Genomic DNA, 27,722 nt, shown 5'->3' on the forward strand with positions numbered 1-27,722 from the left:
ACGCTCGTTCCCGCCGCCGCGGAGGGCGGGAAGGTCTCGCGCTCGCTCGCGCGCGCGGCGCTGGGGGCAGGACGCCTGCGTGGCGCCGTGACGCAGCCGTTGCCGCAGAAACGCCCCGCCCCTGTTCCCGCCGCCTCGGCCCCCCCTCCCCTCCTCTTCCCCCGCCCGCCCCGTCCCGGTGCGGCGCGGTCCAGCGGAGCGGCCGGGAGGCGCCTGTCACCTTCAGCGGGGCCGGCCCGGGCGGGAGGCGCCGCCATGGTGCTCATCAAGGAATAGTGAGTGCGGGGAGCTTCCTCCCCACCCCTCGGTCCCCTTCACCTCTCTGGCTGTGCCCCGGTCACCCCCGGTGGCGCTCGCCTGGGCCTGGTGCCGTAACCGGCCGTGGAGGGGGGGGGGGCGGCCCGGGCCGGCCTTGCCCTGCACTGCGGCCGGCGTCGGGCTGCGGTGAGGGAGCGGGAGGAAAGGGAGGGGGGAAGCGCTCTGTGAGGGCCGCGGCGCCGGTGGGGGCGGGAGTGAAGGTCACGGCGTTGGCGGCGGGGTGGGGGCGCCCCGGGAGCCGGTGGCTGCCAGCGGCACCCTCCGCTTGGGCCACCGGCCGGCACCGGCCTCCCGCTGCCCCCCTCCGCGCACCGCCGCTGCGGCTCTCCGCCGCCTGGCCGGGCGGCTTGGGGAGCCCTACGGCGGTGCTCCCCCCCCCTCCCGGCCTCCGCGGCCACTTGTCCTCGCCGCCGGCTCCGCACTGGTGGGGGGGCGGGGAGGGACGTTCCCGGTGGCCCGGGGAGGGACTGATGGCGCCAAGGGCCCCGCCGGAGCGGGGAGCCGGCCTCGCACCGGGTCAAGGTACAGGGGTTTCGGCGGGGGGCAGCGGCTCCTCGGCTCCTTCTCGTTGTACCAGGGCTAATGGCGAGCCTGGTTTTGATTCCCCCCCCTCTCCTTCAGCTCGGTCATTGCTAACTAGAGACTCCCAACAAGAGTGAACGTGCCGGAAATAAGCTCCAAAATATTTTTTTTGATGTGGAAACCTCACCTCGGAGTTCCTCGGCATCCCTGAGGCAGCTGCGGTGGTTGTGCCCCGTGATGGGGAAGAAGGGGTGGAAAACGGGCTGGGCGATCTGTCGCGAGTGTGTGGAACTATTAGTCACATCGCTTTTCGTAGTCTTGCGTTCAGCTGCTTTGTGCTTGCTACCGTGGTCGGCTCGGTTGCACTTTGGCTAGGTGTCTGCGAGCTCTTCATACTGCTGCACGTATTTCTTTGCTGAATTCTTAAGGTAAACTTAAGTGCATTCTATTCTTTTAAACTTCATTTGACTGATGGAAAAGAACTTCATTTGACTGACGGAAAAGGCTTTCCCCCCCTTATAGAAGATTGTTGTGATCCCAATGATAAAGTGGGTTTTCAGGTCTTCTATTAGACACGTTTACCTGCATGATGCTGTCCTCTTCATAGCAATTACTTTGCCAAATCCTGGACTATGGTGTGGATTGAAAGATTCAAACTGTGTTGAGGGTTGTACTGATCCTTGTAGTTGTCTTTAAACTTGATTAACTTTTTTTTTTTTTTTTCACCAATCCTTAAACCCCTACTATTTTTATCCAACAGTAGGGGTGCAGAGCTGGTCTTTGTCACATAGAGACACCGTTACCTTCTGTAGTGTTAAACTGGGTAGCAGACAGAAACCTGGACTAAGTGCTTAGTTTCAGGTGCATGAAAAGATAATTAACTGCTTCTTCTATAACATCTGTTTTGTTGGTATTTTCCTATGAATTTAGGTGGCTAATGTACTTTTCCTCTTATAGCACCAGCCTGGTTTATTTTTATTGGCATTTATATATCTTTTTCATGCTTCTGCTTACAATCTCATCCCCTGTACTGCAGTAAATCTCACTTGCCAGTGAGCTATGCTACCCACTGGGCATCTCGTAAAGGTAGGAACATATGTACTTTGAATTTTCAGATTTCTGAGAGTATGAAAAGTTCATTTTGATGAGCGTTGCTTCCAAAAGTCATTTCACTTGATATTGTCATTTACCTCACCAACATATCTACGAGTCTTTCACACAGCCTGTTTCAGAAACAAAATGTGAAGTGTAGATGTTAAGACTAAAGGTTAAAAGACCAGAATTATGAAATTTGTTTCTTTTTAGAGGCTTCAATTTCTATTTTCAGAAGGGTCACTAAGCTTTTTAAGTCTTGTCATTAGCTATATTGTCCTGTTTATTTTCTTCCCTTCTTTGTGTCTTTGTTAAGACATATGTGGCTCTAAGGACAGTCAAGGTTGCTACTGTACTTTAGAAATGAACATTTTCTTTTGACTTCTTGGGATTCCCAACTAGCTCTGACAGTTGCACACCCTTGAGTTGTGTCACTCTACTAGTTCTGATCTAACTGTTCCTTGATGTTGTATATGAAAGTTGCCCGTTTTACATGCTGTTTGAGATGGTTTTTGACTAAATCTCATGTTCCAGGAAGCAGTTGTTTAAGGCATAGAGAAACTACTTGTTTTGGTGTGACCTGGATATTTGAAATACTTTGCTGTTATTGTTTGATTAATTCTGATTGCCCCAACAATGCATACAGATACCTTACTGCCTACCTAGTGTAGGTGGTAAAATATAAGTGAGCTGTAACTGCATGTCATCTGAGCAGATTATTCTTTCATCTCTGTGACCTCATGTCACATCATCCCTACTAAATCAAATGGGTATTACTATATGCTCCATAGGTATTTTAGGAGATGTTATAGAAGTAGGACAATATAACAACAACCTGATGTCACATCTTTTATTGTCAGACAGTCAATCTTTTCCGTACAGCTGCTTGTACTGATGGTTATGCAGCGGTAGTTTTAATGTTTTCATGTGATATCCTATCAGTCTTTCAGACTTAGCTTTCATTTCTACCTATCCATCCTACAGATAAGCTGCATGGGTTTTGTTCATTTGTTTGATTGGGTTTTTTTTGGTTTCAGGGTTTGTAAATGCTGGTTCAGGTCTTGCTTGCTCTCCTTGTTTTGATTTAAAGTGCATCGGAAGACCTTGAGGAGAATCAGAGTGTAGAGACTTACTTCCCTTTCCTGTGAAGTGACGATAATGACACTGAACTTCTCTGCGGCTGTACTTCCCTTTGCTGTCATTTGAGTCAAATTTTAATCTAGGGGGGATCTTGAATGTTCTTCATCATTTCAGGCCTTTGATATGGCAGGCAACAGCATCGTATAACTTCTCATAAGTTGATCAAGTTCTGTCCCAAAGTTAGGAGTCTTTGTTTCCGTTGCTGCTCCTGTGAAACTTTTCCTCTGGATCCTCCTGAGTAGTCTTCCCTCTTCCTTTACCACTTGACTACCTATAAGTCTTAGTCATCCCCCTCATTCTTGGTTTGCTAGGCTAAATGAATTGTAAACTATTTAACTTTGTGTTTCTGTTTCTCCATTCATGAACAGTGAACTCTTAAGATAATATTCAGATCTAGTGTCCTCCAGTTTTCTAAATGGAATTTCATTAGCTTACATCAACCTTTTTACACCAGGTTTTTTAAAGAAAAATATTTAAACTCTACTCCAAAGCCATTGTTTCTTCCCTGTTTCTTGGTCTTTTGCCTTTACTTATCATCCTAACCCTCTTTTCATTCTTACTGAGTTTTATCCAGTTAATTAACCTAATGTCATGCTTGATGGTTTGGTCTACCTGTGGAAATCCTTTTTTTTTTTTTTTTTTTTCTCCCTTATGTAAGAAATACCATATTCAGCTGGACTAAAGGTCCTCTTCCATCTTGCCTTCTAGCAGATATTTTTAGGAAGCAATACATAGTGAGCAGAATGACTGTTGTTCAATATATCCTACCAGTAAGTGGCATATGGACTTCCATGAATTGATCAAATTCCATTTTAAAATTGCTTATAACTCTTGAGTTTGGCAAGGAATCCCATAATTTAAGTATGCATGATGTAAAGAAGTACACTCAATTGGTCTTAAATTTGTTGCCTAGTGATTTTTATTATTTCCTGAGTTGTTCTATTCTAAGACATATAGTCTTTGTTCCTTCTCCATTCACTCTTTCTCACCATTCATGTCTCTAATGCTCTACCATATCTTAACCCTTTAGGTGTTCTTTCTTCCAAGCTGAAAAGCCTAGTCTAACTACTTTCTTCACCCACAGAAGCTTTTTCCTATCTCCAATCATCTTTTTTGCCTTCCTTCACTTGTTCTGTATCCTCTTTGAGATGAGGCAACCAGAATTATATGCATTATATTCAAGATGTTGAAGCATGAGAGATTATAGACGTAACTGTCTTTGCTTGGGTGTATGTATTATGTTCCAGTTTCTGATGTTCTGTTTACTTTTGAACTGCCACTGAGCTGTTTCCAGATGCTTTGCCATAAGGACACCAAGATATTTGTTGGCGATAGCTGATGTGGGGCTCATTAACATCATGTGTTTAGGGCAAACAAGTGCCTATAGCACATTATTCTTCTTATTGACAGTGAATTTCATCTTGCAGTTCTCTTTCTGCAGTACTTTGCAGCCAGCATAAAGCATTTCTGTCTTAAGTAATCTTGCATAATCTCTAAACTTTTGCCCCTCTTACTACTTGTGGTATTTTGCTGGTAACGTTCCTCCAGTGTAGAAAAAAAATTTGATTTTCATCGGTATTGCTTTTTAAAAATCAGTTTATGAATATACATTACTTTTTCCTGATCCCGTTATATCCTCATTTCTTTGACACTAATTCCCGAAGAACTGGGAATTCTTCCACCGTAGCTGCATCCATTTCATATCTGTATCTTACTTTGGTTCCTTGTTTCAACATCATGCTTACTGAAAGCAGAGGTCAAATACAAATCTAGCTTTGGAGATAGATACAATATTTTTAAAGGCCCTAACATGCGCGCCTTTTTATCAGCTTAAAATTTAGCTCTATTCTTGTCTTTTTCAAAAAAATCTCAGTGTGACTTCTGGCAGTTTTTGCTTCGTAGTCCAGTCAGTTGATTCTAAGAGGCATTCAGGAAACCGCAATGGGGAAAAAAAAAAGTGACTCATGAATAGAAACGGCAACACCTTGCTTTGCAGTCAGCTCTGAGGCAGCCTTCCATATAGTTCTCTATTTAGTGTTCTTTCCTGCTGGATAGAACATATAAGCAACTCGTGTAAGGGCTTGTGACTATTGCAGATCTCTGCAAAATTGTTGAAGCACATAGCAACGCTCTACAACAACTTGATGAGAAGTAAGATGTGACTATTGAAAGGCTGTAGTGAGAAGGAACATGCAACTGTTCTGATGCTGTGTACGTGTGTAGGCTGGTAAGGCGTTACCAGTAAGGGTCTGTGAGAATTATATGGTTTTAATATAGGACTGCAATTATGCTCTATCATGTATTGATTCTCTTTGAGGCTATTATATAAATAGTCCTGGGACTAAAGATAAGCGCTCAGGATGTTCACACTAGGTGGATGCTGGAATACTGGGGGGAGAGGAGAGCTGTGTAGCCGTTGTTGTGAGGAATGTGTCACGTAAGTTTTGCAGCTGCAGGGATGTTTGTTAACTTTCTGTTTCTGTATTCCCTTTCAGCCGTGTTATCCTGCCTGTGTCTGTGGAGGAGGTAAGTCTTTTTCTTCTTGCTTCTTTTCTTTAGGACTGTAAATAAACTTGATCAAAGAAGTTTGTATGAACAAAAACTGGAAAATGCAAGAGGATGAAGCTGTCTTCAGGACCTCTGTGAGCTGTTACTCATTCGCCATCATTCTGACCGATTAATTGAGTTTCTTTAAGCCTGAGGGTACTGATTATCTCTGCTATAAAGTACTTTCAGATGTGTTGATTACAAATCTTAACTTGTCAGGCTGTTATAAAGTGCAGTTTCCTTTTGATTAATGCTATTGTTCTTTTTTCTATTTTTTTTAACGTGAAGAGGAAGCTTTAGTACAAATTTAAATTACCCTTTAAACTGTGTTTTGCTGGAACTCTTGTTTTAAGCTCTTAGACAAACTATTTCTTCTGATTTGTGAGGCTGATATGGCAAAATAAAAGATTGTGTGCATCTTTCCAAGAACTCTTTAAGACCTGTCTTCTCTAGCTCTTACAGAAAGAAAGCTTTATTTTTAGTTTAGGTAAAGCTCTAATTGAGAGAAGAAATGTAGTTTATAATGGACATGGTGATTTTGATCACCAAACTGACTGTGGAATAGCTGTGCAGAGTCTGTGGCTGATTCCCTGCTGTTTTCTCTGAGAGTTGCAGCTTGCCTTTCCTTCCTCCCTTCTGCTTTGAACACCACTCTTGCAGAGAATCTGAACATATAAATGTTTTCAATTTTTTAACGTTCATACTAGCAAGGTAGGTGAGAAATTGAAATGACTGAGTCACTGAGTCTATAGCACTTCTGCAGTCGATTCCTTCTTCCGGATGTATTTTTTTTTCTTGTGATCCTTGGCTGTAAGCCTTAAGTTTGTGAGTTCTGATCGAGAGCTTGTTCTGACTCTTAGGGAGAGCTGTGATAACATCACTCTTGTTCATTTTTCTTTCCCCTGAATATAGCAGCTACTGTGACAGAGACAGTGGCGAGCTGGATCGTGGTGGCACTGTTCTAAGCATATCCCTTTTATAAGTCTTTACTCTTCTGATAAAACACAGTTTAGAACTTGATGTAGTGTATTCCTGCAGCCAGGAGGCTGGCTAGTACAAGGAACTCAGCTTAGACATTGCTTTCCTTTTTCCTGTGGATCGGTCTGCTGTGACAGGCATCATATGCTGATGGAAAGCCCAGACCTCTGATCAGAGTGGTTTTAGGTCTGTGTTGTAAGTTGGTACAAGAATGAGGCTGTTAATGCCAGAAGTCCATCTGTTGCTTACTCCTTATCTGTAGCTTCTGTGCTTTCTGCATGAATCTATTTCAAGCAGTTTCAGCAGAAGTCCAACTGAAGTATTAGAGTAGCTATGTCCGGATCTTTTACTGTGCCTGAGTGCTACTTGTGTGGAGAACTCCTTGACAAAGAAAGGACTAACATGATAAGCTTTATCAAGTAAGCAAAAGATGCAAACTCTCAAGTTAGAGAGGTATGGGTAGATGGTAAGGTACTCCAGAGCTCAATAAACAGAAGACTTTAGCCTGAATAACAGGAGCCCTGCCTCATAATGGCATGCCTGGTAGGTATCAAGCTGTGTGAAGAGAAAGTCAAAGCATCGATATACAGATTGTTTCTTTGAGGGGGTTAGACTGGATGGAACTCAGCACAGAGTTTTTCTGAGTTCTCTGATACTAGGATTAACCTTCATCCAATTAAAACGATTCCCTTGCTATGCTCTTTTTCCTCCCTGGCTGGCTGTTCAGTGCCAGGCATGTTTAAGCCTTGTGTGTAGGCTGCCTGTGTGGAAAATTGAGGTTTCAGGCACTACGTAAATCTGTCAGTCTCTAGCAACCTGCTTGTCTGAGGATGCCTTGGGGTCATCTGTTCCAGAAGATGTATTCCTCTCCTGAATCAGAGGACTTCCAGAGAGCTGAGTAACCTCCTGAAAAGTCTATAAAGTGAAGAACAAAGAAACATCATTGGAAGAGAAGGAATAAAAATACTAGAGAGAATACCTTAATGTGTTTGGATTGTGGCTAGACTGCCAACTCAACCAAACTTAAATTTCTTCCCAAACTTGCATATTGCCACCATGCCCCCTGAGTGATGCCCCTTTTCAAGGTCTGGTGGTTCTCATGTGATAGGCCAGATTTCAGGAACCAGTTCCCTAAGCAGAAAGAATTCTGAAGTTTTCTTAGCTTTGCATATCTACTTAAGTGATATGGTAGTTTTAAAGGTATGCTTAAGAAGAAAGGTCATTTCCCATATTGACTCAAAGGATGGCTTTGGGTTTGTGTATTGCTTCATCCCCCTTCCTGTGTGGAAAGATGCTGACACATCTGTGCATCACTTGGTGACTACACTGCTGTCTGTATTGCAAAGCAGCTGTTAAAACTTCATTGCTTTCAAGGATTTCCTTGTGCACAAAACTCTGAAATAGGGCTCTGGAGACATGTTGTGGCTCTTGACTGTGTAGCTGCTCATTAAGCATCTCTGGCTAGCAGGAGAATTTCTGATTTTACTTTAATGTGGGCTATTTCTGCTCAAAAGATTTAAGAGTTCATACCTTTTGCGTGCAAATTGTTGCCAGAAGTCTGATGCCAATGTGTAAGATAGGGAATGAAATTAATTATGACTCTGAGGCATTGTAATAGGGCTGAGGGAGTCTTCTGTGTCGTTCTGTGATATGCCAAGGATTCTGTGTTCAGTCCCCTCACCCCTAGCAAATGGAGTTTAACCAATGGTAAAGAACTCAAGAGAAAACTAGTTCTTGGGGAGGCATTGGGAAGATGTGGCTTAATGAATAAAGGGATCAATGCTGAATAATTAGCCAAGTGACTGCTAAGGTGGGAACAAAACGGTGGAAGAGAAGCCCTGCTGATGACTAAAACTTGAAGGCTGGGATGTAGGAGTTAGACTGTAGCAGACCATCTTCTACTAGGAAACTCTGCCAAGATGTGGTCCTGCTTAAGCGCAGGCTGCAAGCTGCACTGCTGTGTTGTTTTATACTGTCACGCTGCAGGGAGCAAAAAGAAAAAAACCTTGTTATATCTTAGGTGCTAACCTTTACGCTTGTACTGTGACCAACATCACATTGCATGGTGCCAGCTTTGAGAGCGTGGACTTGAGCGGCTGTGTGGGTGTCTTGCCAGCTGCCACTTTGAAATGCTGGTATGGATTAGAGCTGTGTGTACACATTCTGTGCTGCCTCTTTGTTCCTCTCACATGGGAAGGAGCTTGCCAAACACAAAGGACTCATTAATTGTGTTCAAAGCTGCTTTCAGGAAAATAACTGTTCTTGAAGATGGCTACACTGAGATGAGGCCTTCTGAAAGAAATTTGGTGTAATGAAGATCTGTTGTCAGCTGCATAAGAGGTGTTGTGACACAGATCAAGAGGGATGACTTCTTGCAGAAGAGAGGGAGGGTTTTTTTTGAGCTCTCAGGTCTGCCAGGATAGGTCTGTCTGACACTTTGGGCTTTGAGGATCCAGAATCTGTTGTTCTGTTAACTTTTGCAGGCAGATGCTGTGGGATTTGTTCATTGGGACAGTTTTATTTGGGCCTTTTCCTCTTTTATCAATGCGATTAAAGGATCAGAAATAACAGGGAAGATTAAATGGTGAAGATGGCAAACCAAAGGGCTTATCCTCTTAGTGTCTGAACTTTGACCTGTGTGTTTAAAACGGAGAAGAAATGAATGAGAGACTGTTAGTAAGAGGAATTAGTTTGTGGAGACATGTCCTGAGACTTGCTGCAAAGTGGTCAAAGCTATTCAGTCCTCCCCTCTAATGCTTTAGTTGCCAAACTCATGATAAGTTCTCTTCTCTATGATTGTACCTGTGCCTCTTTACTAAATCAGCTTGTTCCTGAGATTTCACAACTCTCATGTTTTGCTCTTCTGGAGGGAGGTGAGTATTCTGTTTTGCATGGGTCATCTGCGGGGAGTCATGAGGAAAGCAGTATAGTGTATGAAATGTCAGAAGCCAGAGAGTTGTATTGCAGCCCAAAATCCAGACTGAAACCCAATCTGTTGGTGATGGTGCAGGAACTGTCCAGCCAAGTGAGGGCTGTTTGTGTAACCTGGGCCAGCACCTTCTGAAGAGATCCAGCAGAGCTCTTGCTCTTTGCTCAAAAGCAGTCTGTAGATTTGCTTTTCTTATAGATTACTTTTACTGGATGGCTGTTTGTTTTGTTATATTTTCAGGGATAGTCTAACAGGTACTCAGACTTACTTTATATGCTGATATGTTGTATTTGAGACTGTTTAGAACACCTGTTTAAATCCTTTGCTATGCTTTTTGCCCTGCCCCAGGTTAACTGATACCAGGACATCTATCCTTACTGCTTTGGTTTACCATCTACTACTCTTCCAGTAGGAACAAATGTTTTCTTGGTCTTTGTTAGCACGAGATGGTACAAAACACCATAGAGCTTGAGTACTGGGAACTGAAATTTAACCACTGTAGAAATCTTCCTTCATTGGTGAGGATGTACTAGCCCAGCAAAGTATTTCTGGGTTGTCAGCTCAGAGCAGTATTCCACTTCTCCAGCCTGGGCTTCAGTGTAGGGAGTGGTAAGTGCTATTCCTGATTCTGATGCACAGCCCTGTGCTGGGGAAAAGGAAGAAGACCTAATCAGTGTTCCATTGCTTTGTAGTTACATTTTGGAGTGGTTTTTGTTTTTTTTTGTTTTTTTTTTTTTGTTGTGTGTTTGCTTTGTTTGTTTGTTTAATCATTGCACTTCTGATGCCTAAGACTCTGTGTATTACCCTTTCAGACTGCCTCTCTCTACTGCTTTTGGCAACAGTTGCTGTTTGGCTCACTTGCAGTTCTGAAAATTAAACTCGGTTAAATTTGAATGCTTCCTTTTGAACTTGGTGCCTTAGCTTCTTCATCCTCAAACCTTACTGCTCATCTAACTTCACCTCAAAGAGACCTGCCTGAATTTTCTTCATTTGATCATGTTTCTTTTGAGCTCTGCATCCCCTTTTTTAGCTACCAGAGGAAAGAGTGTATTAGTCTTTACATCTTCTGCAGACAAGAATGTTCTCTTTTGCTCATATCCTTGATTTTTTTCCTTTGCTCTTCCCTGTGAAACACTTGGCCGTGCTTCTTATCAAAGAGATTGTATAGTATCAAGTAGTTTGAGGGATTCCTGGGAAATAACGCTGCCAAGTGAGTGTCTGTAAGAGACTAAAAAACTGATCCTAAGAATCTTACTGTGTGTTGAAATTCTGTGCTCTCCCCGTTAATGGTTTAATGCTCGTGGCTAAGAGGAAGTGTGATACAGAAAAAACCCAACCCAAACCAAAGATAGGAAAAATAGTAGGGGGAGCAGTGACAGCATGGATCAACCAGTCATCCTGCATGTTAGTGGGTTCAGTTATTTCATTAGATAAAGTTTTCAGAAGGAAGGAAAAGGATTGGTTGTGGAGAGCCTGACAGAACAGAATTTGAAGTAGGTTCAGAAGGGAAATGGGTGTTCACTGAAGAGAATGACCTGATCTGATCATAGCGTCAGTTTTGGCAAGAGAGATTTAAACATGTTAGTATGTTAGTAGGCCTTGTTGTAAAGGCCCAGAATGGTAGTTTCAGTATATTCAGCCTTAAGAGGTAGCAGCATTTCACTGGAAAGCCCACTGGTGCAAATACCCTCTTTACTTCAAGCTGCTTATTTGGTTGTTTTGAACTGACTTGGGGGATGCTCACCTTTGGCTCTAATGGGCTCCTAAGCTGTGTGCATCTAACAAGTGTGTTTCTCAGAGCACTTAAAGGGTACTTGCACCACCTAATTTATCTTCTCTCTCCCTTCTGCAGTTCTTCCCTCCCTTCCCTCCTACCCCCCATTTTGTCAAATAACTTCATGTGAAGTTCTTTGTGACTCTTCTGGATAAAGTACTGTATGCCTATTAATTTAGGACTGTCAGCGTGTTGTTATCCATTTGACCTGAACAACTGCAACACCCATGTGCCAAACCTGAAAACCAGTGGATTTTGCTACAGTATGCCTGAGGTCATCTGCAGATTTTTTTTTAAATGTTGCCCTGATGCTCCTTTAATCTGTTTTGCTTTCTCCTGAATTTGTGTTGGTTTGGACCTTGAGATCTAAGGGTTAAAGGTAACCATCCTATTGGCAGCAATTTCCTCCTAACTACCACTCAAACTTTATATCAAAATGAAATTAAATGAGCTGCTTATCTGGACACACAAGTGGATGTCCTTTTCTCTGCCTTCTCCCCAGATAATACATTTATCCTTGGCTTCTTCTGGTAAAGTTATTACTTCTGCTAAATTATAGCTATCACAATAATGTGTCTTTAACTTCTTCAGTATCAAGTGGGACAGCTGTATTCTGTGGCAGAAGCCAGTAAAAATGAAACTGGTGGAGGTGAAGGAGTGGAGGTCCTGGTGAACGAACCCTACGAGAGAGATGGAGAGCGTGGGCAGTACACACACAAGATCTACCATTTACAGAGGTATGTGAAACATTTTATTTCTGGAGTTGGGCAAGGTTCTTCGGGCAAGAGCAACTGGTGGAAGATGCAGTAGGGTTGTAGGAACTGTGTAAATCAGATTATGTAAAGGCAGTGAGGGAAGACAGGAGCGTAATGGCAGCTGGGACGTGGTACTGCTGGAAGCGAGCATCACTGGTACACCTATCCACCCCCAAGAAAATCTGGGTCTCAGCTTCTCAAAGAAAATATGATCCTGTTACCCAGCATTTTCATGCTTGAGTTTGGCTAAAGAGCAAAATGCCTCCTGGATTTCAACCTATTTTCAGCCTACCCTCCCCATCTTTTTTTTCTTTCCTTTCATTATGTAAAGAAGGTTTAGATTAACCTGTCCAATTCAGCAGTCTCTGGAAATCATTGTACTGAGGGTGGGGACAACCCCACCGATTCCACCGCTGCACGCATGTGTGAGTCTCTAGCGTCTGCGTTTCAGGTGATGTTCTGCCCGTCTCAGAGTCTGGGCCATAGCTCTCGTTACCCGCAGTTCTGATCAGTGCCTTTCTTCCTATTTCCAAATTCTGCAGCAAAGTGCCAACATTTGTGAGAATGCTGGCCCCTGAAGGAGCTCTCAATATACATGAAAAAGCATGGAATGCCTATCCCTACTGCAGAACTGGTGAGTGCGTGGGGAAGGACTGTGGATTGCTGGCTTTTTGGTTTCCTGGGGAGGGGTTAGGAGGGGATAAGGAAGGAGACAACCAGTAAGGAAGCTGTTTCAGCTCTTTTAAATCTTAAATTTCTAAGCCCTTTCTGTGGTCAGGAGAAGCAAAATATAGTGCTGTGGAGTTACAAGAAATGCCCTTGTTTGAAATGCCCTTGTTTGATATGCTGCTCGTGAATGACAGTGGGGAAAAAAGACCAAGAAATGGACATTAGTCCTATAAAGGAACAGTTGTGCAACACCAGTGAAATGAACGTATGAGGGATGATTTTATGTACTCAAGTGCAGCAGAGTGTGGTGGGAAAAGCAGTGGAAGATGCAGGAAGGGAACAGGGAAGATTTTGGTTGGGGTGAGCTCTGGAAGCTGTGCGAAGTGGTGGAATAAGGTCAAACTAATTTTCTACAGGAGTGTATAGTATTTTATTTACTCACTGAAGTTATCAGCCACAGTATTTAACCACTACTGGTTTTGTGGTCTTTGTTGCTGTAGGAGCTGTAAATTTGGCTTTGCCTCCAAACTTAGGTAATATTTTTGGCTGTGTTTTATGCTGTTTGTATCCCTGAAGGATCTATTTCCTGATATTTGGTAGTGGTACAGTTGCTATGGGAACTGTAAACTTAAAAATTCCAGCTGTTCTTAAAACTCAATATAGAAAAATTTATTCTTCAACTATTTCCTTAAGAGAATTTAAAATTACATGTTTTAAAAGAAGGAAAAAGCTTTGCAGTGGGAGAGGATAATGTTAAGTCAGTATGTGAAATTGCATGCAGTGGTCTAGTGGAATGGATAGTTCAAATACAAAATTCAGATAGCGTCATAATCATGCAGAATAAGTTTCTAAGTCACATAATACGAGATGCTGAAACAGTTATTTACAACCTATGTTTCTCATTTTTATGCAGTTTTCTTGCTGTATATTATTTAAATTAGCAAATAAACGTCTAGTTTATTTCCATGTTAAGTACACTGTACTGGTTTAAACACAAAAAGTCCTTTCATTAATTCTTTAAATTGTGGAAACAGATCTGACTAAGTTGACTCCAGTAGACTTTGTCAGACATAATGCCTAGCTATATCCTCCTCCTCCTCTTTTTCTTCTCCACCAGTTTCTGAGACAAAGGTATGGAGTTAGCTTGTTTTGTTGCTCTTATCCTTCAATTACACACTGCTAGAACTCTACTTAAGTGGCAAAAATGTGATACTAAAATCAAGTACAAGACTCTCCAACACAGTTGAAGAAATTTCAGATTTTGGTATGCTAGAAATGATAACATAACAGGAAAAAAAATCCTCAACTGTAATAAACATCAGTATAATATGAGATAGAAAGTGCTTTGTTGTGGGGGTTGGAGCAGAAGGCAGTTTTTATGCGGAGGCTGACAAATCTGTTTAGAGAATCTGCCAGCCTGACGTGAATCAAGAAAAGCTCAGAAAAGTTGCTGAAACCTTCACTTGCTAGTATTGGGCAGGAGGCAAGAACCCGTATATGTGGTGTAAGCTGCCTCGTGCATTATCATTTTACTTTGGGACGCAGTCAGGTATTTTGGTCGTGCGTGAGAAGACTTGGATGGCCTCATGTGAATCTTTGCGTAACACAGAATGCCATGCTGGCTTACAGCTTTCAGCCCTCTCACCAGAGTTTGAAATTCAAGAGCCGGGGACAGCGTAAGAACTAAACCTGGTTTGACTGTGTAGGAGTTAGTGGTACTTCTGCCTGTGCCCTCCTGTACCAAGGTGATACTAGCGTGCTGCTCCAGAGCAGTGCTTACTTGCACAGCAGGTATTACACAGAGCCTTTTAAATTTGAATAAAGCTGTACTTTTAGTTAATTGTACCTCCTGGTATTTTCTTTAATTAGACGAGATCATCCTTCTTACACTTCCCTGTATCTCCTCTGAAAAGCTCAATTATTACTTTAATATGCATATTATATACCGTTATCAAAGTAGTACTCCAGACTGAGGGAATTTAAATGCCTAGCTTATAACTTCCTGAGATTCTGCACATTTGTTTGTGCTGTAATATGTTGGGTTTATGTACTTCAAATGGAAGCCTTACTTTGCGCCTTTGAGAGTATGAACTGTAAATGAGATTGTCGTTGCATGTATTTACCACTTCTACAGTAAAAATGAAGTGAGGATTGCTTAATAGTTTTAACTGTGGGCTGGTGCCAAGGAGAACAGTGTTCTTGGTTCTTTTCTGCGGTCTGACTTCAATACGAATGTTGCTTAAATGTTTTTAGAACAGCAGTTTGATGTGTGTTCCACCCCTCTGAGTGTCAGCATGGCCTGTGGCCAAATGTCAAGAAATTGAGAAGTTATAACTGCAGCTGAAATGTGTAGGAGTTGCTGCTGTAACACCTCAAGTGCAGGCCCTAATTTGTAGCAAGCTGAGCATCTAAGTTTTAATGGACATTTCTGAAGAGATTAATTTGTTTACAAATGAGGAATCTTCCCCACAGAGAAGAAATTAGGGAGGTGAAGAAACCTGTTTTAAGGCAGCTGCATAGTCATGGTGCATAGTCATGGGGAGGTGGGAAGACTCTGGTTTATAATTACTGCTGGTTTATTCAGTATTTTGTTTGGACTAGCAGGAAAAAAAAAAAAACAACTTGCAGAAATAATGAAATGTTCTTTGAGATGAAGTTCACCCTTTTAAAAATTAGCCTCAGCTCTGCTTGCTTGTTCTCTCCCTCCACCCCAACATGTTGGTCTGAATAATTAGCCTTCTGTAAATTGCTGTTTTTCAGATTGTTAGGGGTTTAGCACAGTCCCAAGGCCCAGCAGTAGGCAATTAAGGTAGCTGGATGTGCCTGATAGGTGATACGGGACAGTACTGTCTATAGAATGTTGGGAAACTCGCAAATTGTAATAGTACCTCTAAAATAAAATTGCTTCTTAGGGAAGCCCTCATGTTAAACTTCAGAACAAACCAACAAAGTTCAACTCTAGCTTCAGACATCCTTATTCTTGAGTAGAATTGCTAACGTACTCTGGCTCAGGTGGAGCAGATGCTGACTGTTACAGGATCTTTAATCGCTTTTCTGTGTTGAATAATTGAGCCTTACTATCCAGGGAGTTTAGTTACCATGAGCAGTGGAGATGCAGAGGGTCTGGTTACTGCGTGCAGGAGTGATGAGGTCTGCACTGGCCTGAAATCCAGCATGTGTTTGCTTCAGAACTATGGAGAGGTTTCTTATCTGCAAGCTGAGAAAGGATTAGTAAAATGCCGTCAGCTGAACATACTTATTCCATCTTCTCATCCAGCTGGCTGGAGTCCAGAGAGCAGAAGTGACAGTACATAATTAATTGCTGCTCCTCTGGGTTTCTCCAAGTCTGAGAATTTCCAGAGGAGAAGGGGGTGAAGTTAGCTTTTATTGACTTCTAGGGTGTTTTCCTCAGTAGTGTCAACAGCCCCCTGGAAAGCTGAAGCTGTCCCTGTCTTGCTGATAGTGGGAGGGGGGGGCAATGGTACATTCTTTTTTCACTAAAGTACTGTATCTCTTTCTTTTCATGCATTGATTTCTTGGACCAGTTATTACAGTAAGTATTGCTTTTACTCATGATCTATGGAAGCATGTGTAATGTCTGAAATGAAGTGTTCTGGGTAGAAGAAGCTCTTTAGCTTGAACTAAAGGCACTTCAGCTTTTGTCATTTTAAGATCATGTAGATTAAACCCCCTTGCCAACTGTGGCATGTCCAAACAGTGTAACTAGGGACACTGCAGCAATGCTCGGTTTTACAAATGGGAATGTACCATTGCTTAGAGAAACTGATTCAAAGAAAGTTAGCTCGTACCATTATGTCTCTTTGAGTCATCTGTCTTCTGAGTTTGATATTTCCTTTTTACATGCTGAGTGTTTCACTGGCTTGTGCTTTTGTTTCTGCTCCCTTGAGGGAGGATAGAGTTACCTTTGGAAGTCCTTTTCTACTCACAGTAATAATGAGAAATGGAAAGTTTTTTTCTTAGTTGGGAGAACTGTGCTTCTCGTCCCTTCCCTTTCCCATGTCAAAAGCTCTCGACTCAATCAGTTTAATATTGTTCATTTGAAGAGTTGCATCCAAATACGGACTCAGTGCTAGATCAATAATCTCTTTGAAAAGACAATTTCTGCCTAGTTAACTTATGTTACCCCTTCTAAACTCTAAATAGAGTCGTAGGTATTGTCCTTTAAAGAAAAAGTTACTTGTAAACTCAAAATGTCTCACTAAAACAATGGAACTTTTGGTTTTTCAGTGGATAACTTATGGTTTATTTGATCTTACATATTTAGTGATCAAACAATTTTGCTAAAAGCAATGATGTATCTATAGATAATTCTGAAGTTCCCTAAGTCAAACCCCAATCAACTTATAACTGAGTTGACTTTCCTAATGCTTATCTAGCTAATAAGAAGACAAGTTATATATCCAAAGAATAACAAGAAGCTTTATTTTGATGACAGAATGAGTATATGAAGGATGACTTCCTGATCAAAATTGAAACCTGGCATAAATCAGATCTTGGAACACAAGAGAATGTAAGTACTTGGGTCATATATTTTATTCATCTCTTTAATGTCACAATGCTGCTTTCCATGCTAGATTAGAGAATTGCTGTGTGGAACTGTCTATTTGCCGTGTTCCTGGATTTGAAATGCTTATTGCACTAACAAGGCAGAGACTTCCTCCTGTTGGCCTCTCATATATGCTGAATAAAATTGTCCCCCAAACATTTGTTCTGTGTGAGCATCTTTTCTTCTTTCAAAGATCTCTCATTGTGTGTTTACTGCAGTGTCCTCTCTGTACGTGGAAGGGAAACACTGGGTATCTGTATCTCCAGATGGGTTTTTTTATGATATTAGAATGCGAGTGTTCTGTAGCTGAATCAGTTACATCAGTCTTGTACTTTCACTGCAGGTTCATAAACTGGAGCCAGATGTATGGAAGAATGTAGAAGCTATTTATATAGACATTGCTGATCGGAGTCAAGTACTTCCCAAGGTATGGTAGGTGGGTAAGAGCTCCCTAGTGTGGGAGGCCTTGTGCTAAAAGAGGGATAATGTACAAACTGTGTTACCAGGGATGGCCACAGGTAACAGGACAGTTGAGAGGATGGAAAGAGGAGGAAAAACATTCCTAGAAGCTAAAGGAAGAGTTATTTTAAAAGCTCTGCCAATACTGTCTGTAACATGTGTTCCTTAGCCTTACAGTGCATGTAACAGTGTATATGTGTAGTTCTACAACACCTGCAGCTGATTATAATGGTTGAATAGGAAGAAATGGCACTGCCCTTTCTATACAGGATCTTTTTTTAAACTACCCATGGCTTCACAAGTGTAATTTGAAATCATGTAGCTGATACTTTGTTCTAAGAACCACTACAGTTACTGTAAGGAACTCGGGGATGTTCCTGTACTGTACTGGGAAAACAACTATACAAAAATGTCATGTTTGAGTTTTCCCACCTAGTATTTCTGATACCATTCAAATATGACTAATTTACCTGTTCTCAAACTTGGCTTTGGGGTATTAAACCAGAACTAGTACTTATTTTAGCTTTTCTTTCCGATAAAGATGAATTGGTAGAACATGAGTAGCACCTGATTCCAATAGGTTAGGCAGGTACTAAGCTGTATCTACACATACAAACTGCTCTCTGACAGCACTTAATTCAAGGAGAAGTCACCTGTAGCAAAAGACTCCTGAAGAAGATGCTACCAATTTATCACTCTTGGCACTAAACTGCTGATGATTTGAATTTGTTTTCATTTTAATTGAATTGGGGATAGGAATAGAGTACATTCCCCAGTCTCAAACTGAGATGCACAAGGGGAATGTTGCAAATTATTTCCTATACAATAGGGGGCAAAACTGATGCCTCTTTCTTTTTGGTGGTACTGTGAGTTTGACTGTACTTGTTTTCTAGTGTGTGATGTGCGAGCATCATCCTGATACAGTGCTGTGAAAAATACTCGATACCGCAGCTCCAGAGAACACAGCTATTTTCTGCAGCAGCAGTGTTTAGCTCCCAAACAACGAGTGGTTACAGGAAACCTGTCCTGAGGGTTTGCAGATCTTCATAGTCTTACCCCAAAGGAGTCCTTACAAAGGTCATACAGTTTGTTACCACTTCTTCACATAGGTCTAGAACACAGCACAGGGCGGGGAAATATGTTTTCTTGAAGAGTGACCTAATGTTGGAGTCTGAAAACAGTAGCTCTTGAGAAGGCAGTTAGAGGTTAGTCTTTGCCCACCAGAAAAATAAATCCTTTGTGACAGTGAGCAGCTGGATAACAGTAGGATAATTTGTGTTTAATCTTGTGTGTCTGTCCAATAGGATTACAAGGCAGAAGAAGATCCAGCAAAATTTAAATCTGTCAAGACTGGACGTGGACCTCTGGGTCCCAACTGGAAGGTATGTATTGCATGAGTTCAGGAGCTATATCAGCTTGCATGACTGAAGTATAGATACTGGGACTTGAAGCCAAAGATATATATGTAAAACATTGGATTCATTTTTGTAGAAGGAAATGCAGAACTCAGCTGGGGATCTGGGGATCTGTTCTGAAGAGGAAAGGAAGTAGAAGAGTTTGGTACAAATAGATAGAATGAGTTCTGAGAAATCGCCAGAGCTGTCTGGTTTTTTAGCCCAAAGGTTCACCCGAGAGAATTCAAGGATGAAATAGCTGAGTTTTCAGCAGCAGTGTTTAACCTTTCACTTAAATCCTTGGAATATGAAGACTGTGGAAGTGCAAATATGATACCAGTCTTTAAAAGAGACCCTGAATGGGATCTGGGGAGCTATGGGTGAGCAAATCTGATCTCTAGCTGGCAAACTTAGTAGATGCCGAGGTTGATATGAAAAGTGGCTATGACTCCTGTAAAAGGAAGTAGGAACTTTCACCTTACGAACCTTGTAGAGTTTTCTTTAAGGCTTGATAATTATGTGGATGACTTGGATGATCTATTTCCAAAAGGTATTAGACAGGAACTTTGTCAAAAGACTTTTAAGGAAAGTAAGTAGCCATGTGTCATGTCCCACTCAGATGAGGGAGACAAGGACTTAGATTTGTAAATCCCCAACGGAGTGGACAGCGGTGAGACAAGTCTCAAAGTCCAGACGTGGACATTTATTAACTTCCCACAATGTCCTAACTGGATACACGATAACAGGCTAAGTATGTAACAAGTTATGGTGAGCAAGGTAGTATGCCTCGGTTACCTAAAGTTAATAAGGAAAAAGGGAAAAAAGGGAGAGAGAAAGAGAATAGAGAAACAGAGATCACCAGTCCAGGTTCCTGTGGTGGTCCTGTCCGAGTTCATCAGTGATTCATCCGTCGTCTTCACACCTTTTTTCTTTTTTTTTTTTTAATCCTCCCCCCCTCCCCCCCCCCCTCAATTTATACACACTCTCCTTGGATCCATCCCCTGGGTCAACCCACATACCTACGTATCCCATAGATGGGGAGGGGTAAGGTGCTTCATGGGATGATGTAATTAGCATGGCCTTGTTAATCTTCATTAGCATATGCAGGGTGTCAACTTTAATATGCATTTCACAGATAACAAAGCAAAGGTCATTCACCAGAACAAGCTGCCCCAGAGCAGAACCATCCTGCTCCCCACAGGGCTCCCCCCTGCAGCCCCTCCTGTGCTGTCCAGGCAGCCAAATGCCACATGATCGCCCCATGACCATCGATTTGTTACTCACAAGTCTTGGAGATGTTCCTTGGCTCGCAGAGCCCCCACTCCCCCCATCCCCGATCTCTCGCAGGACCTGTTTCGGGGAGTTACAAGTCATCTCTCACACCATGGCATAACAGTGAAGATACTGAAAAACATAAATTTAATGGAAGAAAAAACGGAGAGCAGAAGAGAGGAAGGAGTGGTTGGTCTACTCTCAAAATGGAGGGAAGGCCAACTGTGGAGGAACCTAGAGTCTGTTTTCATCATGCTCTTAAATACCCTGGGAAAGGGATGAGCAAAGATGTGATAAAACTTGTCAATAGAAGAAAGGCAAGGTGTAAGGATGCAAGGCGATTGTGAGGAATTGTGAAAAGACTTCATAGTTATGATTGAAGGAGCTGCTTGTCTGGAGACATTTGACCTGAATCCTGATGTGAATATCTTTGTGTCTTTGCAGAAGGAGCTGGGGAAGCAGACAGATTGTCCATACATGTGTGCTTACAAACTGGTAACAGTCAAGTTCAAGTGGTGGGGTCTGCAAAATAAAGTTGAGAACTTTATACAGAAGGTAGGTGAGCTCTCTGATGGAGAGAAATGTGGAAATGAGGTTTGTTTCATCTCCCATCTGCTTTAGCACCTTGGCTTCTAATAGTGTATCCTGCCTGGAGATATTAACTTGAAGCCCAGTCATGTCACCTCAGGCAATACAGTCAAGGCCTCTGCCTGATACACTGCAGTTAGTTAAAGTTGAATTTAATTTGCTGCTAATCCAAGATCAGGGCTGGCTGGTTGTTCTGTGAATTGGGTGTTGAACCACTCTTATGTATGAAGGTAAACTGGCTGTTTTGTTGTTTAATAGATCAGCCTGAGGATTGTGGTCATTCGGTAGTTGATTTGTGAATGATGAGATCATGCATGTATACTAGAGTTATTTTGGTCAGGGCCGAGACATATTTTTGTGGGGAGATAGTTACAGCTTTAGTTATCTGATCCTAATCAGCTGAGGATGTTTCTGGCAAGACACAGAGCTCTAGTCATGTTTTCCTCTCCTAGTCTGCTGCTTGAAAAACCCATGTTAAAAAATAAACAGATGGTGGGAAACTTCATTAACTGAGAACGTGAATAATTGCTATCCTGAAAAGAGCTTTTTCTGTGGAAGAGTTCACAACCTGTGAACTGCAGCAGGATGCTAGACCTGGGAATCAGTACGTGCAATTTTCCAAGCAACGTTGTGTTCATAAAATGCCTGTGACTTCATATCATGGAGACTTCTCAGTGGTTAATATTGATAAACTACAGTGCTGCTTCTGCAAAAGCAATTCTCTGGTGATAGAATCTAAAGAGAATTCTAAGGGGGAATGACCATGCTGCTGCAGGATTTCAAATACCTGTAACAAAAGCCCTGAACAAAGCAGTGTCTTGAATCCTTTTCTCTTTATGAGTGTCTCTTTAGCTACATGTTTGCATCAAAGTAGTCGAGCTGCTCTTGATGAGAGCAGGTTATCAGATGTGAAACCATAATTGGTAAAACTGAAGTGTCCTTCCCTAATGAGAACTTTCCAAGAGGCATTGTATACCCCTGTCTAATGATGTTGTCTAGCTTATCTCCTATAAAATAGAAGTAAATTGCCTCTAACTTGACGTAGCTAGTGCATAGTAGTTACCCCCCACTGAAAGCTTTTCAGCTGTGGAAAACAAGTTTAGGCGTTTTTTAGGTCACTGCAAAAGGAAAAAGCAAGATACATGCATGTCAACCCTTTACACTTGCTAACCTCCAGTTTTTAGCAAGTCAAGGATTATCTTAAAAATACTTTTATTGTGTTTTTCCTTTATTCTGCACCTTCAGGCCAACGGTCATGCTCTAAGTAAACCCAACCTGGAGCACTTCAGGCAGAACAATACTGTCAAAGGAAAGGAAATTACTAAAGCATTCGCTAATTCTTTCAATGCAGACTGCTGTCTAGGCTTAGGAAAAAAAAAAAAAGCATTTCTCCAGGGATTCGAGGTTCTAAATATTCTGTTAAAAAGAATAAAAATTAGCTAGCTCCAGTTTCCAATTGTGGTAGCTGTATAGAAAGGTGGGCGAGGGAGCTGGTTGTTCAGTGTACACATCTCTGAAAATTGTTATGATCTGGTTAGATCTGTATTAATTGCCCTATGAGTAAGCTCACTTGTATCTTTTATTCCTCCTCCTTTTGCAGCAAGAAAAGCGTCTCTTCACAAACTTCCATCGGCAGCTCTTTTGCTGGCTTGATAAGTGGGTTGATCTGACTATGGAGGACATTCGTAGGATGGAGGAGGAGACCAAGAGACAGCTGGATGAGGTCAGTGGAAAAGCAGGGCAGGTGTGGGTTGTGTGAAAAACTGTTTCTATCCAGTACCGTAGAGAGAGGAAAGACTGCTGCACTGTCATAACATAATGTGTGTTGTCTTCCTCCTGCTATTTAGGTCATGCTGCTTGTGCTTTGAGTGATTGGCTATGACTGTTGTGCTGGCATCCCCTTCTAATTATTATGGACTTCTCCTTCTGTGTGTTGTTGAGTCAATAAATGTATTGAGCCGCGGGTATTGAGGGTATGAGTGGCAATGATTCATTTACTGCTTTAATATCTGCTATTAGCTTTTACCCAAAGGTCATTTTTGTCTTTGTTGTTTTCAAAAAAACAGTTCAATAGAAATATTTCTAGCTGTAAGTATTATAAGCAGGTAGTGGGGGTATGTAAAAGGGTTCTTACTATGAGAAACACAAATTTGGTAATAATGAGTACATTGTTCCGTGATTTGTGTCCTGCACTGCACTCTTCCTTCATGCCTCAGGATATTTTATTATAGTTTCATGTCCACTCTGCCCTTTGGCTAATGGTTCCAGACCCTTAGCAGACCTGCAGCTTAACCAGAAGTGGTGCCTGCATGTGCATATTCACAAACACTGATTTGGGATGCTCAGATGTAATCAGAGTCTTGCATAGAGCAGGTAGCTTAACGTGTTCCATACCAATAAATTTTGAGATATTGTGTAAGAATCAGTACTTGAATAGTGTTTCCTCTTTCAGATGAGAGAAAAAGATCCAGTGAAAGGAATGACGGCTGCAGATGACTAACATGACTTCTTCCTTGTGCACTGTAGGTATTGAGAGAGTTTGACAAAACTCTGTATTTCTCTATTTAGGAGAAAAAATACATTTGGGTAAGAAATGATCCTGTTCGTAGCTTCTGGCAGGCAAATCTGTGGTATTGTTTTTATAGCGAACCTGTTTCACTGACAGGTTGATGAGCAAGTTTACTGTCTTGTTGCAGAATTATTCGAAAGAAATGTCTGAGTGAAAAATGTGTTGGAACATTTTGTAGACTTTACTGCTGTTCTTCTGTAATGCCTGTGATACTTTCCATGACTTGCAGAGAAGCTTTTGTCAGTTCTGAAAGAGTAAATTTGACCTGCAAATACTCAGAATACATTTGAAATTGAAAATTCCTTGCAAATATGCTTGGGATGTATTTCTCGCATTGTTTGTTAACAGTATTTACTAATAGGCCAAGGCCTGAACAACACTTGCATGTTGCAGAAGAAACAGCAATGACAATTTTAAAGCTTTTGACTTGTTTTTCATCTATTTCACTATGAGTATGCTAACTTGGCAGGGGAGGGACTATCATACTGAAGAGCGTATGTGAATTTGCCTTTGTTGGCCAAATCCCTAGGCTGTATTCTAGACGGCATGTGGATGATAGCTAACGTGTAAACAGCGCTGACAATGTTGAACCTTATTCTGTTAAACTCTGTAATCAGTTTGGAGTTTGGTGGTGGGGAATTTTTCTTAGACATTTACGAAAATGGGGTATTAGGGAAGTAAGAAGGCAAGGAGAAGGAAGACATTATCCATTTATGTAGAGAAGTCCAAGTTAGTAGCCACGACTTTTCTAGGGTGGTAAAATGCTGTCCTAGTTATCCTTGGCCAGAACGGTGTGGGGCAGAACCACAGCCCTACCAAGGGCTGGCTGTTTACCTCTGCTTGTCCTCTGTTACCTGCTGGTTGTTTGGTGGTAAGTGGGGAACACAAGGTGAAGGAGTGGCAGAAGGGGTGACTTCTGATAGATACAGACTAATTTTTTTAATGTAACTTAAACCTTTTTAGTTTCCTCTTCATTCACGTTTACTCTAGTTTGTAGAAAAGTTGAGTTGGTGGTCTTGTAGCCCCCTGATGTGTTAGATTGTTTAAATTGCAATTTCTGCTTGTCATTTTTAGGCTCTATTGGAAATTCTGCTCTGGATTATTGCAGAAACGTAATGGTGCAGCAGTGTATTGCCACTGGCTGCCCTGGTGACAGTGTGTCTCCCATTTCCTTCCTGAAGGTTCAGTCTGACCCTTCTTTTGGCACACCGCTCTGCCAAAGTGGTTCTAAAATGTCTTCCTGTTGTCTCTTTATTTTAGTTTGCAAGACAGTCGTCAGGAAGGCCCGGGGAATCCACACTCTTGACTGACGGACCATCTCTGGATCAAGCCTTTCTATATCCAATCGGCAGGCGATTTTAAATCTCCCATAGCTAATTCTAGATGCCCCTTAATATTGTGAGCAAATAGACCGTCTGGTACTAAGCACTCCAATGTTAGCACGTATACGAAGGAGATAGCTCCTTGGAGACGTGTGACTTAGAGACCGCTGTATTTACGACTCCTCCCTCCTTTTTTTTTTTTTCATTGTGTTCAGACCAATTTCCATGTGGCCCTGTTTGATTTCCAAGTGACATTTTTAGCTAAAATAGTCTTGTGATGTGGTGACTTAGGTTTGGGGTTTTTTTTCTTGTTGTTTTTTTTTTTTTCCAAGTGGGATAAACTGCCACCTTTGTTCCTGCCCAGCCCTTCACCATTCTTTGAAATGAAATGGAGAGGGAAACTGTCAGTATTTTAGAGTGCAAAACTATTCCACAAAATGCTATGTCTGACCTTTGCTCCCAGGGTAAGAATTTAATGGCATGTAATCTGAATATGTAAACTGGAGTAGCCAGATACAGTTCTTGGTCTGTGATGAATCATATACGTGGCTTCTGCACGGCATTACTTTGTTCTGTCTCGGCACACATCAGTTAAAGACTGCACAGAAGCTGCATTCAGCATCCCCATGCTAGGGCCTTCAGCACATAACTGTTGAGTTTCAATTTAGTCATACGTGGTCCCTTTGGCCCATGTAGCTATATTGTCCTTCAGCTGTGTGTGTCAGCCTTAGAAAATCATTATGAAAAGTTGCTTGACATACGTCATAACTTCGTGGTTCTTTATTTACTAAGACTTCCCATAACTTGCAAAGCTAAAATTATTTTGACTATCAATAATGTGATTCTCCCTGGACAAATTGGGATGTAGCAAAAGCTGGTGTACAAGTAAAGTCTTGGTATCTGGTTTCATCCAGGTGCCTGGGTCGGTGGTTCTGCTCAGCAATAATTTCCCATTGCAAGACTGACTAAAATATCTCCTTTCAAGCTATAAGAAAGCAACTTACAAAGACCTGCAGGGTTTTTTTAGGATATCTGTCAGTTTATAAATCACAAAGGATACTGTTAAACAATGTAAAAAACTCGGTTATTTTATGAATTCAAATACTTATGTTGATATCAGCTTTAGACAATCAAATAAGCAGAACAGTATCAAAGAAATGCTGCTTTATTAAATACATATAAAAAAACCCCCAAACAATTTCTTTGCTTATGCCTAAGGCCCAATGTTTGATTTAATTTTTTTTTTTTTCCTAGTAGTAATCACTTTATTTTCCACTTCTGTATTTGGCAGCACTAACATGAAATACTGAATGCCAAACACAGTCGTGGGTGTATCGCCACTTTTGAGGAGTCTTCTTGGCATTCTGTAATACATCCGACTCCTTCAGCCCTTCAGATTCCTGCAAGCAGGAGATCCTGAAATGATCCTGTGCCATGCTGAGCAAGCGTGTGCTGGGATCTGAACTGTTTTCAGTGTGAGGGAAGATGAGGCATGCTCTGGAGGGAGAGGATGGCGCTTGGTTTCTGGAGAGGGGGCAGTTTATCCCTTTATTTTTAGTTTGTTATTTTGCCTTACTCATGTCTAAGTGCAATAAGCTCTGAATTGTACCAGTAACTCTGGCAGGCTCTTCTCAGTGACCTCAGACGGTTTTGCGGGGTGGGGGTGGGGTTTGAGGGATTTTTAGCAATCTCACCAGGCAGAAGTAAAACAAATTTCTTGTAAAATAGGTGAAGAAACTAAATTTTAATCTGTAAGGCTATTTGGGACCAGGATGTTTTGTGGCATCTTCTGTAACTGTTCAAGAAGTATTCTAGGAGTGTAGGCCCCAGTGATAGTTCTTTGAGTTTAAAGTATTTTTAACTGAGAATTTGTGCACTGACTTCTGTTGATGTTTGTCGGTTATGTTTTGAGGGATTCTTACACTTGAGGACAACCTGAGAATACACGTAGCAGACTTGTTCTTTCAATTTGTGTTATCCAAGAGGCTTTCTATCCGATGACACTAATCGCTATGGAAGCAGATTGTAACATTCCACCATGCAATCCTCTTTTGATCCTCTGATTTCAGAGTAAGAGCTTTTACACAAAGCTTTCCTGATTAGTGGAAAAACTTGAGGGGGGGGGTGGTGTTGGTGGTGGGGTGGAAATATGCAGGAACTCCAGCCTGAGTACTTCCCCCCCTCCTGCCCCTTGCTTGCTTTCCTTCCACTTTATAATCCAAAGTCCAAGCATCCCTCAGCCTTGGGATGGACAAATCCTGTGAAGACCTTTCAGTCTCGATGCTTGGTTCCTGCTAGTGAACGTAGCAAAGATCACGCAGCATTACCGTGCTGTTTTCTTTCATCGGCTTTGGCAAGAACCCCTCAACCCGCCAGCTCCCGGAGGGGTTATCGCTGGGCTGTTTGTCTGTGTAGGGCAATGGCCGTACCGTGACCCCCTCTCTGACCCACGCTGTGGGGGTTTGGGGGTGCAGAGGCAGGTACCTCACCGCAGCCTGGGTCAGGCTGGTTTGCTGGCGGTTTGCTGGTGGGGCCGCTTGCCCCCCCCCCCCTCCGTCCCCCCCCCTGCACTGCACCTCTCTGGGTTCATCCCCGCTGGGCCTCCCCGACACGTTCAGATGGGTTCATCGTGCTCTTTCCTTTGGCAACACACACTTTGTAGGATGGGTTAGATTATCTCGTTGTTTCTTTAAATGTGAGTTTGTGCCTTTTTTGTCTCCTAAATCTTCCAATACAGGCATATTGGAAACGAAATCTAATAAAATACCTAGACAGAGTTTCACGCCTCCGCCTGCTTTGTTCTGGGGGCTGCAAAGGGGTGCTGGGG

The 27,722-nt window shown here is 42.1% G+C and overlaps 1 protein-coding gene across 1 annotated transcript; it reads left to right on the top strand.

Annotated features, from left to right (window-relative positions):
• Window positions 1-135: 135 nt before the first annotated feature.
• PITPNA (phosphatidylinositol transfer protein alpha) lies at window positions 136-27,672 on the top strand. The gene is made up of 12 exons (XM_074922596.1): window positions 136-275; window positions 5,568-5,598; window positions 11,892-12,037; window positions 12,598-12,689; window positions 16,270-16,277; window positions 17,181-17,255; window positions 17,635-17,718; window positions 19,055-19,132; window positions 20,861-20,971; window positions 22,605-22,727; window positions 23,457-23,526; window positions 24,834-27,672. Exons 1-11 carry the CDS (start codon window positions 256-258, stop codon window positions 23,502-23,504), a joined length of 816 nt encoding a protein of 271 aa, XP_074778697.1. The 5' UTR covers window positions 136-255; the 3' UTR covers window positions 23,505-23,526; window positions 24,834-27,672.
• The last annotated feature ends 50 nt before the right edge of the window (window positions 27,673-27,722 follow it).

This window comes from Athene noctua, chromosome 19 (assembly GCF_965140245.1).
Source record: "Athene noctua chromosome 19, bAthNoc1.hap1.1, whole genome shotgun sequence".
NCBI lineage: Eukaryota > Metazoa > Chordata > Aves > Strigiformes > Strigidae > Athene > Athene noctua.

Coding starts and splice junctions, on each gene's coding strand:
- PITPNA (XM_074922596.1), top strand. CDS start 256: ATGGTGCTCATCAAGGAATA. Junction 5,599..11,891: donor TGCCTGTGTCTGTGGAGGAG/GTAAGTCTTTTT, acceptor TAACTTCTTCAG/TATCAAGTGGGACAGCTGTA. Junction 19,133..20,860: donor CTCTGGGTCCCAACTGGAAG/GTATGTATTGCA, acceptor GTGTCTTTGCAG/AAGGAGCTGGGGAAGCAGAC.